General features: G+C 57.3%; 1 protein-coding gene across 1 annotated transcript; it reads right to left on the reverse strand.

The window, feature by feature from the left end:
- Positions 1–3,742: 3,742 nt before the first annotated feature.
- Positions 3,743–11,511, reverse strand: CSRP1 (cysteine and glycine rich protein 1). Its single transcript, XM_009281885.1, has 5 exons — positions 11,400–11,511; positions 6,997–7,165; positions 6,468–6,594; positions 4,489–4,582; positions 3,743–4,179 (listed from the first exon to the last, which is right to left on the reverse strand). Exons 1-5 carry the CDS (start codon positions 11,509–11,511, stop codon positions 4,103–4,105), a joined length of 579 nt encoding a protein of 192 aa, XP_009280160.1. The 3' UTR covers positions 3,743–4,102.
- Between the last annotated feature and the right edge of the window lie 675 nt (positions 11,512–12,186).

Consider the following 12,186-nt stretch of genomic DNA (forward strand, 5'->3'; position numbering starts at 1 on the left):
GGCTCTGGTTGCAATGCCAGCCAGGAAGGGGCTATAGGGTGCAGTGCTGGCTGGGGTGGGGGGCTGTGGGGTGCAGTGCCAGCCAGGAAGGCACGATGGGGTGCAATTGCAGCCAGGGCAGAGGATTATGGGGTGCAGTGCCAGCTGGAGCAGGGGGCTATGGGGTGCAGTTGCAGCCAGGGCAGAGGGTTGTGGGGTGCAGTGCCACCAGGGGCAGGGGGCTGTGGGTGCAGCACCAGCCAGGCAGGGGCTGTGGGGACGCCTGGATGGGGGCCCGGGAGGGGGGGACACATGCAGACAGGAGATATCTGGTGTCACCACTCTGAGATGGCCGCAATGGGGACAGCCCTTGACACCCATCACCCGCCCAGCCTTCAGCACACAGAGCTCCCGTCCCCCAAATCCCCTGGGACAGGGATTTGAAGCCCCCAGCCTGTCCCACAACGAGGATCAGCATCCCTCAGCCTCGTGTGACCTGTGCAGGGGGGACGCACACCCCTGGAGCAGGGCCGGGGCAGCACAGCACAGCCCGGTCCTGCGTGAGTCCACTCTCCCCTGCCATGAAACACACATCTCCTTTCCAGCCCGTCTCATTCCCAGCCACCGCAGCTTCGTCTGTTCCTGTGCCAGCGCCTGGCACAGAGGGGTTCACCGTGCCATGCCAGGCTACTGGTGGGGATATCTGGGGCCTTCATGCTGGCCGTGGACTGCCAAAGGGGGTGATGGTCACAGCCTGCTGGGCAGCTGGATGTGCCCCCAGAGATGCTGAGCGTGCGGGTCCGTTTGCCCAGGAGAGGTCTGGAAGGGGAAAAAATCCCCCCGGGGACACGCTGGGGTCACCATCTGGGGCTGGCAGCCCACAGGTCGGCCTGCGGCTCCCTGGCATGCAGCCGCTGCCCCAGCGCTCACGTCCCGAATTACCCTGCTCGTGTCCCTGCAGACCCCAACCACTCCCCCAGTGCCTCCCAGCTGGAGCCCCTCTTGCCCCAGCCCCTCCATCGTCCCTGGTCCCTGCCGAGGGCATTGCCTGCAGCCGGCGTGGCCGGGGGGCAAGTCTGCAGCACCGATGAGATGCACCTAATTATCCCTCATTAAGAGGGCAGGGCAGCGGCTGCCGGAGCCAGGAACTGGTTCGTGCTCCCCGGGGCCAACCTCACCACGCTGGCAGAGATCCCGGGCGTCCCAGGAGACCCAGTTTCACGACGTCAGGTGGCCCCAGCTCCCCTGTGGCCCTCGCCGCCCCCACAGCCAAAGGCAGTGCGGGGCCGGACACAGCCAGGGGGGCCAGCGCAGCCCTGGAGGTCACCCCGAGCACCCCAGCACCTTCAGGAGGAGCAGAGCAGATGTGTGGGTTCCCCACCCCGACGGAGCACCTAAGGCTGTTTTCCCACACATGGGTAAAGCTCAGCTCCAGGGATGCTGAGCCCTGGAAATTTGGGGGTGAGTAGTTTCGGGACTGTCAGTCCCAGCTCTGCTCTGGCGAGCTGGGATGTCTGTGGGCACTTTTGGTTCACCAGCCAGCCCGGTCTCCTTCCTCACCACCCTGGGGAGAGCCAAGGGCTGCCAAACCCCTCCCCGCTGAGGCCCCAGCTCCGCTGCTCACTGCCTCTCCGGGCTCCAGCCACCAAGGGAAGGTCATTTTCCCATAGCTGTGGATGTAAAGGAGCTTTGACAAAGTCTTTCTCTGCTCCTCTCTCCCCAGCCGGCCGTTCCCAGACCTGGAGGGCCGGAGGCTGCCCGGGAGGCTGACGCCGCAGCTCCTGCCCTCCAGCAAATCCAACAGGACGCACTGCGTCAGGCTGCCAGCAAGCAAAAGGCTTTGCGCTGTGGGCTGCCTGCGGTCCCTGCGCCCATCCCATCCACACAGAGCCCTTGTGGGCGGGTAAAGGGGGCTGCCGGGGCTTGGGGCTCAGGTGGAGCAAAGTCCTGCCCCAGGCTGGCTCATTCCCACAAAGCGCTCACAGCCGGGATGGGGCAGTGGTGGGGGGGGACCCCCCCCCCCCACAACCCCCCCCCAGCCCCAGCAGCTTCCAAAACACACCCCACCATACAGACGTACTGCTCACGTGTGAGAAAGCGCTAGAGAAAGTCCCCAAAGCACCCCCGTAGCTGTAAAGGTGGAGCAAAGTCCTGCCCCAGGCTGGCTCATTCCCACAAAGCGCTCACAGCCGGGATGGGGCAGTGGTGGTGTGGCCCCCCCTGCCGCAAGATCCCCCGGCAGCACCGGCCCTGGGGCTCAGAGGGCTCCAGTCTGACCGCTCAGAGTGGTACCATCACCACCACCCTCCGGGCTGCAGGGTGCTCGGCCATGAGCCGACCCTCTCGTTCATCTCTTCGGAGGCAGGTTTGGGTCCCACAGCCCCCTTCCCAAGGGCTGGCAGCCCCCCCACGCCAGCAGCAGGGAGGGATGGGTGCTGCTGGGTGTAATGCGGCTCTGCTGCCTCTAAAGGGAGTTGGACAACACTTGGGTGCAGGTGTCCAGACACGTCTGGCTGACCAGGCGAGGCCGTGCCCGTGCACGAGGAGCAGTAAACCAGCAGAGGGTAGCAGATGGTCACAGCCATCCCGCTGCAGTTTGGACAGGGGATGCCCAGAAAGCTCCCCTAATCCCACTCCACTTCTCCTGGGCCTTGCCCCACCACCTCCTCCAGCCCACCTCATGCCCTCTGTCTGGATGTGCAGCCCCAGCGATGCCTATCCTGGTCTCCCCATGCTGACACTGCGGATGTTGGTCCCTATCACCCCGTCTCCACACCGAGGGTGGTACGTGAGCCCGCTGCGCTACAGCTCCTGACCCACTACCGCATCCCTGAGCCTGGGCTGTCAGCTCCACACACAAAGTGTCATCTTCCTATCGCCTCACCAAACCCCAGCCACACACCCCAGAGCAATGGGGCCAGAGAATTTGGGTCCTAAGCTGGGAAACCTGGGGGGAGGATTTTGGGAGATGTTTAAAGAGCACACTCCCCATCTCAGCTTCCAAAACGTCGTGTAAAAACCAAGGGTGTGATGAACAGGAGAAAGTGCTTAAGTTGATAAAGGAACCCAAATCCTGCCCCACGAAAGGATTTCTGCCTCTGTTGTGCTTCTCAAAACACTATCCATCTCATTTACTCAACCACAAAGTTTATAACATTAAAAAAAAAAAACCCCAAAACTAAATTCCCTGTGGGGTTCACAACTGTAAGCTGCAGTGAGGCTGACCTTGTGGTATGTCACACAGGTCAAATGACAGAATCACAGAAAGAAAGTAAGAAGTTTAGATGAAAATGAATTAAATCTGGGAGGCTGCCAAACTGACAGCTTAATGATCCATGGTACTGCTAAAAACCCAGGGACTAGGTGAAAAGTTGTTAATTATTCAGCACTGCTGGGCGCGCCTGTTTGGAGAGGTGCCACGTAAAAGCACTGATAGGGGTTTCGATAGGGCGTGCACACGTGTTGGGCTACTGACACACCCAAGAAGGTCTGTCCTGGGCCTCCCAGCATCAACCGCTGCTTTTGAAATGGTTATCCGCCGCGGGAGCAGGGGGAGAGCCCTGCCCAGCCGACCCACAGAGCTCAGCTGGCCACAGCTGGGCCATGTCAAATTGCACCGAGCAGTTCCTGCCCTTGCGCTTTACTTGCAAGCCATGATTGCAAACATCTCCCATCCTCCCTCTACCTCCTGACCTCCAGCTCTGGTCACCCAGTGCACCTCCTCAGCCCCAGATGGGGAATAAACTCTCCAGAAAGGCCAGGCATGGATCAGCTTTGATGTTTATTGCTTTCTCAGTGACACGGCATGGCACGGCTGAGCTTGCATCCCGGCAGGATGGGCAACGCGGAGTAGAATGTTTCGGGCACACGGGCCTTGCTGCGGGTGGGTGTGAGCTGTCTCCCCGCCGGCACCCGCACCAGCAGGACCCGATGGGGATGATGCTGGGACTCCCACAGCTTCAGGGTGCGCTGGGTCAGGGCAGGGAGGAAGGGGCTCGTGCTGTGAAGCAGCGGGTGGTTATTGATGATGGTGAGGATGCTCACTGCGGGTGCGGGAAGGGTCGGGCAGCACAGGCTGGTCTGGACAAGCCCTGAGCGAGCGGAGAGCCTGGCTCCTGGTGCCTCACTGCGAGTGGACGAGCGCGCCAGCGCCTTGCCCAAAGCCAAAGCCCTTGGGACCAAAGTTCTTGGCGTAGCAACCTGCAGAGGATGGGAAGGGAGAGACGGGTAAGTCTGGCAGCTGAACACGAGCAGGTCCTCCTCTCGAAGCAGGCACTGCCTAAACACAACAGGGTTTGCTGTATTTGTTGGGGAAACAGAGAGGCCCCAGGCGCCGCGGGAAATCCCCCAGCTCCGCGGCCAGCCGGCACAGCCAGCCCCCATATGCAGCTGCTGGGGCCACCACCTCCCCAAACCTCAGTCCCATCCTGCTTCCCTGCACAGGGGTTTTCACCCTCTGCCTCCACCCTTCGGAGCCCAGGACAAGCCAGCGGGGAAGGTGGCACCCACCTTTGCAGTAGATCTCCCCGTCTTTGTCTGCCAGGGTGGTGGACTCCAGGCTTTTGCCACACTTGGCGCAGCGGAAGCAGGACTTGTGCCAGGACTGTGGGACAGGAGCAGAGCCCGGTCAGACAACACCCGGGGACAGGGCAGCAATGCTTTGGCTACCAAACGGGGTGACTTTTCTGTTTCTGACCCAAAGCGGTTGGCAAAGAGGTCTGAACGGGGTGAAAGCTTTTCTCTGGAAAGAGCAGTCCTCCCAGCCCCAGGGGCAAGACAGAGAGAGGAAACATCAGGTGTGGTCACTGCCCCCTTGTTGGTCTGGTTTTAGAGAGCTTTTGCCCCCACTCACAGCAGTCATTTGTACAATGATTTGTACAATAACTTGTAAGGAGCAATCACCCCCCTCTTTGGAGATTGTCCTCTCTGAAGCACCATGATAAATCCCCCGAGTTATCCAGCTGAGATCCACTGCCGCTGTACATTAGCCTGGAGGGTGGCAGCAGGGTTGGGACACCTGCCCCTCCACCACTACAGCTCCAAGGAAGGCAGCAAACAGATAGTAAGAATGCAGAAATCAGCCAGTGTTTAAAAATAAAACTCCCCCCACGACTCTGCCAGTCCTCTGGGGATAAATGAGCTCACAGCCTTTGAGCAGACCTAGAGTAGCCAGAGCTGCTCATGGACTAATTTAAATAAACACTTTGGAAAACATGAAACCTTTTTTGGAAGAAAATGTGAAATTAGGGGGCTGGAGGAGGAGGTAGCAGACAGAGTCATCCAGCAAACATTAGCACATGAAATACATGCTCTGGAATCCTACCCAGGTTTGCTTGAGTGTAATTGTTTTGCCAGCTTCGGTTCCCCGTAAACATCAACCCCAGAAGCCTACCAGGAAGCTCAGATCATGATTTTATGGGTAAGTTTGTCTTCTGACCCTGGGCTGACTCTCAACATGTCCATCACAAATCCCTGCACTGCCAGCTAGGGTATGATGATGCTGGAAGGCTTTTTCCATTGACTAGATGCCTCCTTTCCTTGCTCTGGGGACAGAGGACAAACACAGAAACGCCAGGGAGGACGGAGCACAGCAGGGGTGACCCAATGTCACCAGCGAGGCGGTGAGGCTTTCCCAGCACGGCCATCCCATCCCCCGCGGCACAAAGCCAAGCAGCCTGACCCAGCTGCCTTGGCAAGCTCTACACATGTACCCGACCTTGGAGAGAAGGCTGCTTCAAGGCAGGGACCTCACCCGGGGTCCCAGGGCTGACAGAGCAGGAGGCGTCACTATGCCTTACAGAGGGCTTCCCAGAGCTGGGCTAGGACGAGGCCACAGCTCGGGACGCAAAGGACCCTGGTGAAGTGATGAACTTGACATAGGAAGTACCAGGACCGTTGCAGTGTGTCCTTTACATCTGACCCTGAGCAGACCCAGTCCACCAGCAGAACAGCCCAAGAGAGATGCACCGAGCCTGTGCCCACACCTCCAACCACCTTGCCCTGCCTATGGGCAGCGCTGACCACTGGAATTCGTTCCCTGTCCCGAATTCGAGCTGCGGCATCCCAGCCTGTGGCAGAGGGTGGAGAAGGCTCGCTGGATGTTGCACTTGTTCAGTTAGCGGTGGCAGTGGCCATGGCCCACATCACTGCTCATCCTCCCAACAAATCTAGCAGCAGGGACATCCACTGTGACCTCTGCTGAGCAGCACTCCGAGTATTTAGTATAAAATGTATTTCTCTCCCATCTGCAAGTCTGTAAGAGGGACGCAGCCTGGAGAACCTGGTTTTCAGACATGCCCAGCTCTCCTTTTGGTGCCAGGCTTCCAGGTGAGCATGGCCACCGGACCCCGAGCCCAGCCCTGGCTGGAGGCGCTGGCAGCCCAGCCTGCAGCAGCCTGTGGGTCAGGTCAAGACCTTCTCTGAAGGTCTCCCTGCCACACAGCATCTTGTGGCATGTGCGTGCCCGTCCACTCCATCCCCCTTCTTACCTTTCCAGCTCCAATCACCTTCTCGGCTGCATATACTGCTTGACCACAGCGAGGGCACCCATCAGCACCTCCGATTTTCTGGGCCATTCTGGATGCATTAGGGTTGGTGGGTCGGTGGGGCTGGCCCCTGTGGATGGGAGGGAGTTCGTCATCAAGGCTGCACAAGCAGCATGGAGGAGGTAAATGCTATGGGATCACAAATCCCAGCCTAGTTTTGAAGGGCCCAGAGCTTTAGGCACAATATGTTGAGCCCCATGGAAACTTCAGCCTCACGGCTGCATACTAGGAGGGGATGGGCAGCATGCTCAGGCAATGGGGACATGTCCCATCAAGCCCCATCCCACCCTGCAAACAGAGTTCAGCGGGTTTCCCCCAAGGAGCAGAAAGGCAGGGCAGCCCACGGCACTCTCCAGATTAGGAACTGCTGGAAGTTCAGCATGGGCTACACAGCCAAGCATCACAAGCAGACCGATGTGGGGGAGAAGGTGCCCACAACAGCCCCAGTTTTGAAAACAAGAGTTAAACTCACTCTTCATATTTGATTCCCAGGGACTCGCCCTTGTCAGTGCTCAGGGTCCCTGCTCCCTGCCCGTATCCATAGCCCTTGGGGCCGTACTTCTTGCCGTAGCAGGACTTGCAGTAGATCTCCTCTCCATGCACAGCAACAGTGGTGCTGTCCAAGTTCTTCTTACAGACCACTAGAAAAGAGGGGAGGGCCGTGCCATTAGCCTGCACATCCAGAGCTCACTAATTAGATGGAGAAAACAAGTCCTCACAAGGGATGGTACAGCTTAGCTTTCAAGGAGCAAGGAAACCCTAGACGAGATCCTCCTGGTTAAACGGAGTGCATGCAAAACAGCCAGAGATAAGGATCACAACAAGAACATTGTCTGGCTTTAAAAGGAAGCAACCACCAAAGCTACAAGGTTGATACTAAGAAAAAGCTCTGTTAACCCTCTTGATGCTGGTATCCTGGAGATGCGCTTAAACAAGGGGGTTTGAAATTTCCCTACGAATCACTGCAGGATTCACAAGCACAGGGATGGACATCCCTGCCCCGCTGCAGCTGCAGCTCTGCCACACTCCTAGTCCGCTGCAAATACGCAGAGATAGGGACTTGGGGGAAAGTAATGAAAGCAAATCTATTTTTCCTCGTGTTTAGGCAGACTAAAAGCAGACCTGCAGCCATTTCCACAGCTGATGCGCTGTAAGTTTTTTGACACATTACGCTATTGTGCACAGTTGACTCTCCAGACCCCAAGACCACGATGGAAGATGTTCATGTGTGTCACCCCTGGTCTGTGACATGATTACAGTGTGTGCATAGGGTGGTCTCAGCTGAGGACCGCTACCTCAGCTGGGTTTTCAAGCCTTGGGGATCAATATGGGACATAAGATGGGACAGGAGGAGGCAGCAGCCAGGCTTGGGGTCCCAGCTGAGCTCATCCAGAGCTTGAGCTTGGTGCTGGGCTCAGGCCACACAGACTCTTCTCCCAACTTTTAGGTTTTCCTGACTCGTGTCCCAGCTCTGATCTCAGCCTCCACGTCGGCTTCCAAACCCTTCCTGGAACACGCTGCCCAGCAAGCCGGAACAAGAGGGGAGCAGCACCCAAACGGGGCCCACAGTGATCTCCAGTATTTACCTGCCCCGGTGCAGGATCCAGATGCCTGGGGCAGAGTCCACAGCGCTGGCAGCCAGCCCCGAAACAGATCCTGTTACAGCTGCGACACAGCCTTCCCCCATCCCACTTACATGCCTTAAATGTCAAGGCTCCCAGCAGCCCGTTAGTCTCTTTGCCAGCAGAAAAGTTTCTTGGCCTTTACCAATATCGCAGGAATGCAAACACAGCAGAGCTCTCCCCTCGGAGCAGCGCAAACCGCAGCACTAAACGTGGGGGCGAGAGGCAGCCTTCCTCAGCCCGATTACTAAATATGGTGCTTTTCCTCCGGGGCCACGGAGAACCCCGTGTGCTGCTGCTGGGAGAAGGAGGTGGAAAGGGAAACGTCTCCTGCCATCTAAGGAGGATCTGGCAGCGTCCTCTCCTGGCTACGGGCTCCCCCGTCCCACCACAGCAGGAGCTGGGGATGGAGCACGCATCCCTGTTGAGAAAGACCAGCTCTGGTAAACTGGTCCCGTAGCTGCCAAGCTAATGGGCTGGTGTTGGGGTTGTCTCTGCATTACCCTGGAGCTCCTCAGGAGCAACGTTGCATTCAGACAGACCCCCCAGGAGGGGAATTTGGGCACTTTTACTGGCAGGTTTAAAGAGCTTTTTCCTAAGGGTGGGAGTGAACGATCTCAATGGCATCTGTCTTTCTCTCCCACAGTGCTGGGTGGATTTAGAGCTCTAACCTAAGCTTTCACAGTCCCTCATCTGCAGGAGTCACAGACGCTTCGAGAGGCAGCAGAAAAATTCTTTCCCAGTCTACTTCCTAGAAATCAGCCCCCAGGTCCCGGGTTTCTGCATTGCAGAAATTCCAGTGCGCCGCACTCATTGAGTTAAGGACCCTTTGTTTTTCTAAGAGCAGCGGAGTTGCTCCACAAAACAATTAGACAAGAGCTGCTGCTACTTTCAGAGGCCAAATGGCCTCATTATAGTACATTTCTGCTATGTACTATTGACTCAGTTGGATCGATGCCACTGAGTCAATCACCAAGTCACTCCCTGAGCCGATCTCCAGTTCTAATGCACTGTGGTAGGTTTGGCTCCTTTTTGATTATTTTTTTGGCATATCAGATCAAAGTATTTGTTTTTCTCCCCTAAAGATAATGGCTTCAAGTTCCCTGATGAGGCCCAAATGCAGCACTGGGGAATAGGCTGGGAATGCAGGAGTTCGGTGCAGCTCAGCATCACCTGCAGCCTGTGGCACAGGACTGGGAACAGCAGGCAGCACTGTGGGCTGCCACGCAAGCCACGGCCTGAACCGGGGACCCCACAGCCGGGACGGGCAGAACTGCTGGGGTACGTGTGGAGTGTGATTACGTACGTCTGCAAAGCACAGGGACAGGAGCCCTGGCTGTAGTCGGCTCTGGACCACTCCCTGGTGACTTGCTTCCATGAGCAGACTTGGGATGACCTTCTTCCCCGCTTTGGCCAGGTATTCCCTTCTCAAAGGAATGCCTTCTGCCTGATTTCATGGCTCCTGGAGGCCTGCCCCATGCCCTGGGTGCCAGCATCGCACGGCAGAATCTTTCCCTAAGCAATCCAGCTGTGTGCACAGGGGTCATGGGGAAGGGCAGATGCAGTGCAACGGGGTCTTAGTCCCCATACTAAGGTCCTTCATTGACATGGACTCAGATGGTAAAAGCCAGTGGTGGGGGGGAGATGAGGGCAACATTCCCCACCTTCCTTATCTGAGGCTGCAGAAGAAACATGACTTCCTGCTGCAGAGAGCGGCCACAATAAGGACACAGCCTTGCCACCCCCCTGCCCGCCCGGGGAAAGCCTCTCTGCAACTCCCCTTCTTAGTCCTTTCAAGCCAAAGCAAGGTTTCCAGCCTGGAAACTCCCACGCTGGCCACTCTTCACACTGCACAGGGAGCAGAGACGCGGCAACAGCTTCCCTCTCTCACATCTGCATCCATCTGTGCATGCCGCGTCCCAGGCAGGCTGGCCAAGAAGTATCCAGTATCCAGTATCCGTGCCAGGTGGACACAGGAGCACGACAGGGATCGGCCCCATGAGGACGCTGGTATTTCCCAGCCGGAATAGGCCTACTGAGATTAGTTCTAGCTGTGTGCCTGTTTATAGACCCTAGCTCTGCTTGTTGCCCGTATGGAAAAGATCACATCTGTGCTCCCTGCTGCAACGGGATGGTGACACTGGGAACAGGGTACAGGGACCAGCTGAGAAAATGTTAAACCTCAGTGGGACCTTGCTGCAAGGACAGCTCTGAAGATGCACTTCTGCATCTGTCACAGAGCAGCGGGAATAGTGTCTTGATGAGCCATCAGTGGACACAAGCAACATGCACACTCCTGTCAACACATGAGAATCACTAGTTCTGTTATGTGATAGTCTTCAAGGGGAGGGGACAGAAATCTGGTAAAACACAGGCTGAGGACAGTGGTCATCTTTTTGTTCAAAGGTCCTGCAGCCCCCCTGGATGTGGATGCCCCAGGTTTAAGGAGCTGCTCTCAGCACTGTAACACTACTTGCCTGTCCCTGCACTGCTGCCCTGGTATCCCCAAAGGCACGGGAAGGGTTTCTTCCTGCAGCATGAACCCAAGAGGATTTGTAGGTTCCTGCAGAGCAGGCAGAGGAAGGGACCTCTAATCCACAGCCAGATCCTGCTGTGCTGCCCTTCCCTGAGGTGACACTTGGGTCCAAACATACAACAAAGACACCCTCCACAATAGCAGACTTCCAGGCAGGCTGGAGGTGACGCTTTAGCACTTCACAGTAGGCCTTCCATCAGCAGAAGGGCCAGGACAGGACCACATCTTCTTCCCATCATCTCCTGAGACACAGGGGCAGATCCCATGCCAGTTCCCAAAGCGGCAAAGCCACTTAGAAGACTAAAGCTAGCATCACCCCAGAGCAGTGCATGGGATGTACCACCTCCTGCCTCCACTGTTTGGAGGGTCCCTGTCTTATGCTCCAATCTTGAACATCTGGAGATAGTCTAGAGGACTCAGCCTAGCCTTTCCCTGGTGTAGGGACAGACTAAGTCTTTGAGTGGGTGCTGGCTGAGGTCAGCCCGGACAGCTTGGATGGCCCCTGGTGTCCTGGGATGATCTGTGTTCCTTCAGCAGAACTAACTTCCAAGTCTGGAGAAAAGCAGAAAGCCTGCCATACGGCTCCCACAGCCAGGCTGTTTGTAGAGGAATCCTAATGAGCGTTTACACGGCCCATAAACAGGACATGACGGGGCGCCCAGCCGGCGGAGAGCCAGGAAGCAGGGCGGGAGGGGTGAGGGAAGGGCTAGTACTCACTGCACAAGAAGCAGGACTTGTGGAAGCTGCTGCCTTCACATTGCACCTCCTCAGCGAAGTACACCGCCTTCTGACACACGCCACACTTCTTTCCTCCTCCCCAGTTCGGCATACTGTAGAAAAAGCACAGGCAGAAACAGCGTCAGGGCGGGAGGCCAGGCAGGGCGCTGGCCGGGCAGGAGGCAGGGATGGGGCAGAGCGAGGCAGCCGGAGCGGGCACCCACCAGCAGCGCTCCAGCAGCCCTTCCACATCCGCACATGCGGAGACCACCCACGGATGTTTGCTGTTTGCACAGATTCGCAGGGCTGGTAATTAGCAGAATTAGCAGAAGTCAGGATGCCCACGGGACCCATTGTTACAGCACCCAGCAGTATCAGCTGCCTCCTAGGGACCACTGGTCCTGCCAGCCAGGAGCAGCAGAAATCCCCCTGTCCTGGAAGCTGTGGGACCTCACAGCCCCTCTCTGTGCCAGGAAAAGGGAGGAAGCGGGCCAATGATGGGAGGCAGCACTCACAGAGGTACCCACAGTGCCGGCACCTCGTTAGATCACAACCCTCCTATCACCTCTCGACAGGGCAACGCAGCAATGGCCAGGGTGACTGATCCTTGGTGCTGGAGAGTGTACAGGTTGTCACCCCTGCTGGAAACAGTTCCAGCTTCTCCTCCCCGAACATCTCTTCCATTTCTGCCACTGCAGGGCAGGGGTATAGTCAGGGTTGCCCAAAGGGCAGGAGCTGACCCTTGATACCACCAAACACAGCGGGCTCTGGCACCGTGTCCCCCATA

This window comes from Aptenodytes forsteri, unplaced genomic scaffold, assembly GCF_000699145.1.
Source record: "Aptenodytes forsteri isolate BGI_AS27 unplaced genomic scaffold, ASM69914v1 Scaffold213, whole genome shotgun sequence".
In the NCBI taxonomy this organism is placed as follows: domain Eukaryota; kingdom Metazoa; phylum Chordata; class Aves; order Sphenisciformes; family Spheniscidae; genus Aptenodytes; species Aptenodytes forsteri.

What these genes read in the sequence shown, in the direction of transcription:
- CSRP1 (XM_009281885.1), bottom strand. Translation starts at nt 11,511, where the DNA reads ATGCCGAACTGGGGAGGAGGAAAGAAGTGTGGCGTGTGTCAGAAGGCG. An exon ending in AGGTGATTGGAGCTGGAAAG is followed by an intron (nt 4,583 to 6,467) that starts GTAAGAAGGGGG and finishes CCTGTCCCACAG; the next exon opens with TCCTGGCACAAGTCCTGCTT. An exon ending in CGGGGAGATCTACTGCAAAG is followed by an intron (nt 4,180 to 4,488) that starts GTGGGTGCCACC and finishes CATCCTCTGCAG; the next exon opens with GTTGCTACGCCAAGAACTTT.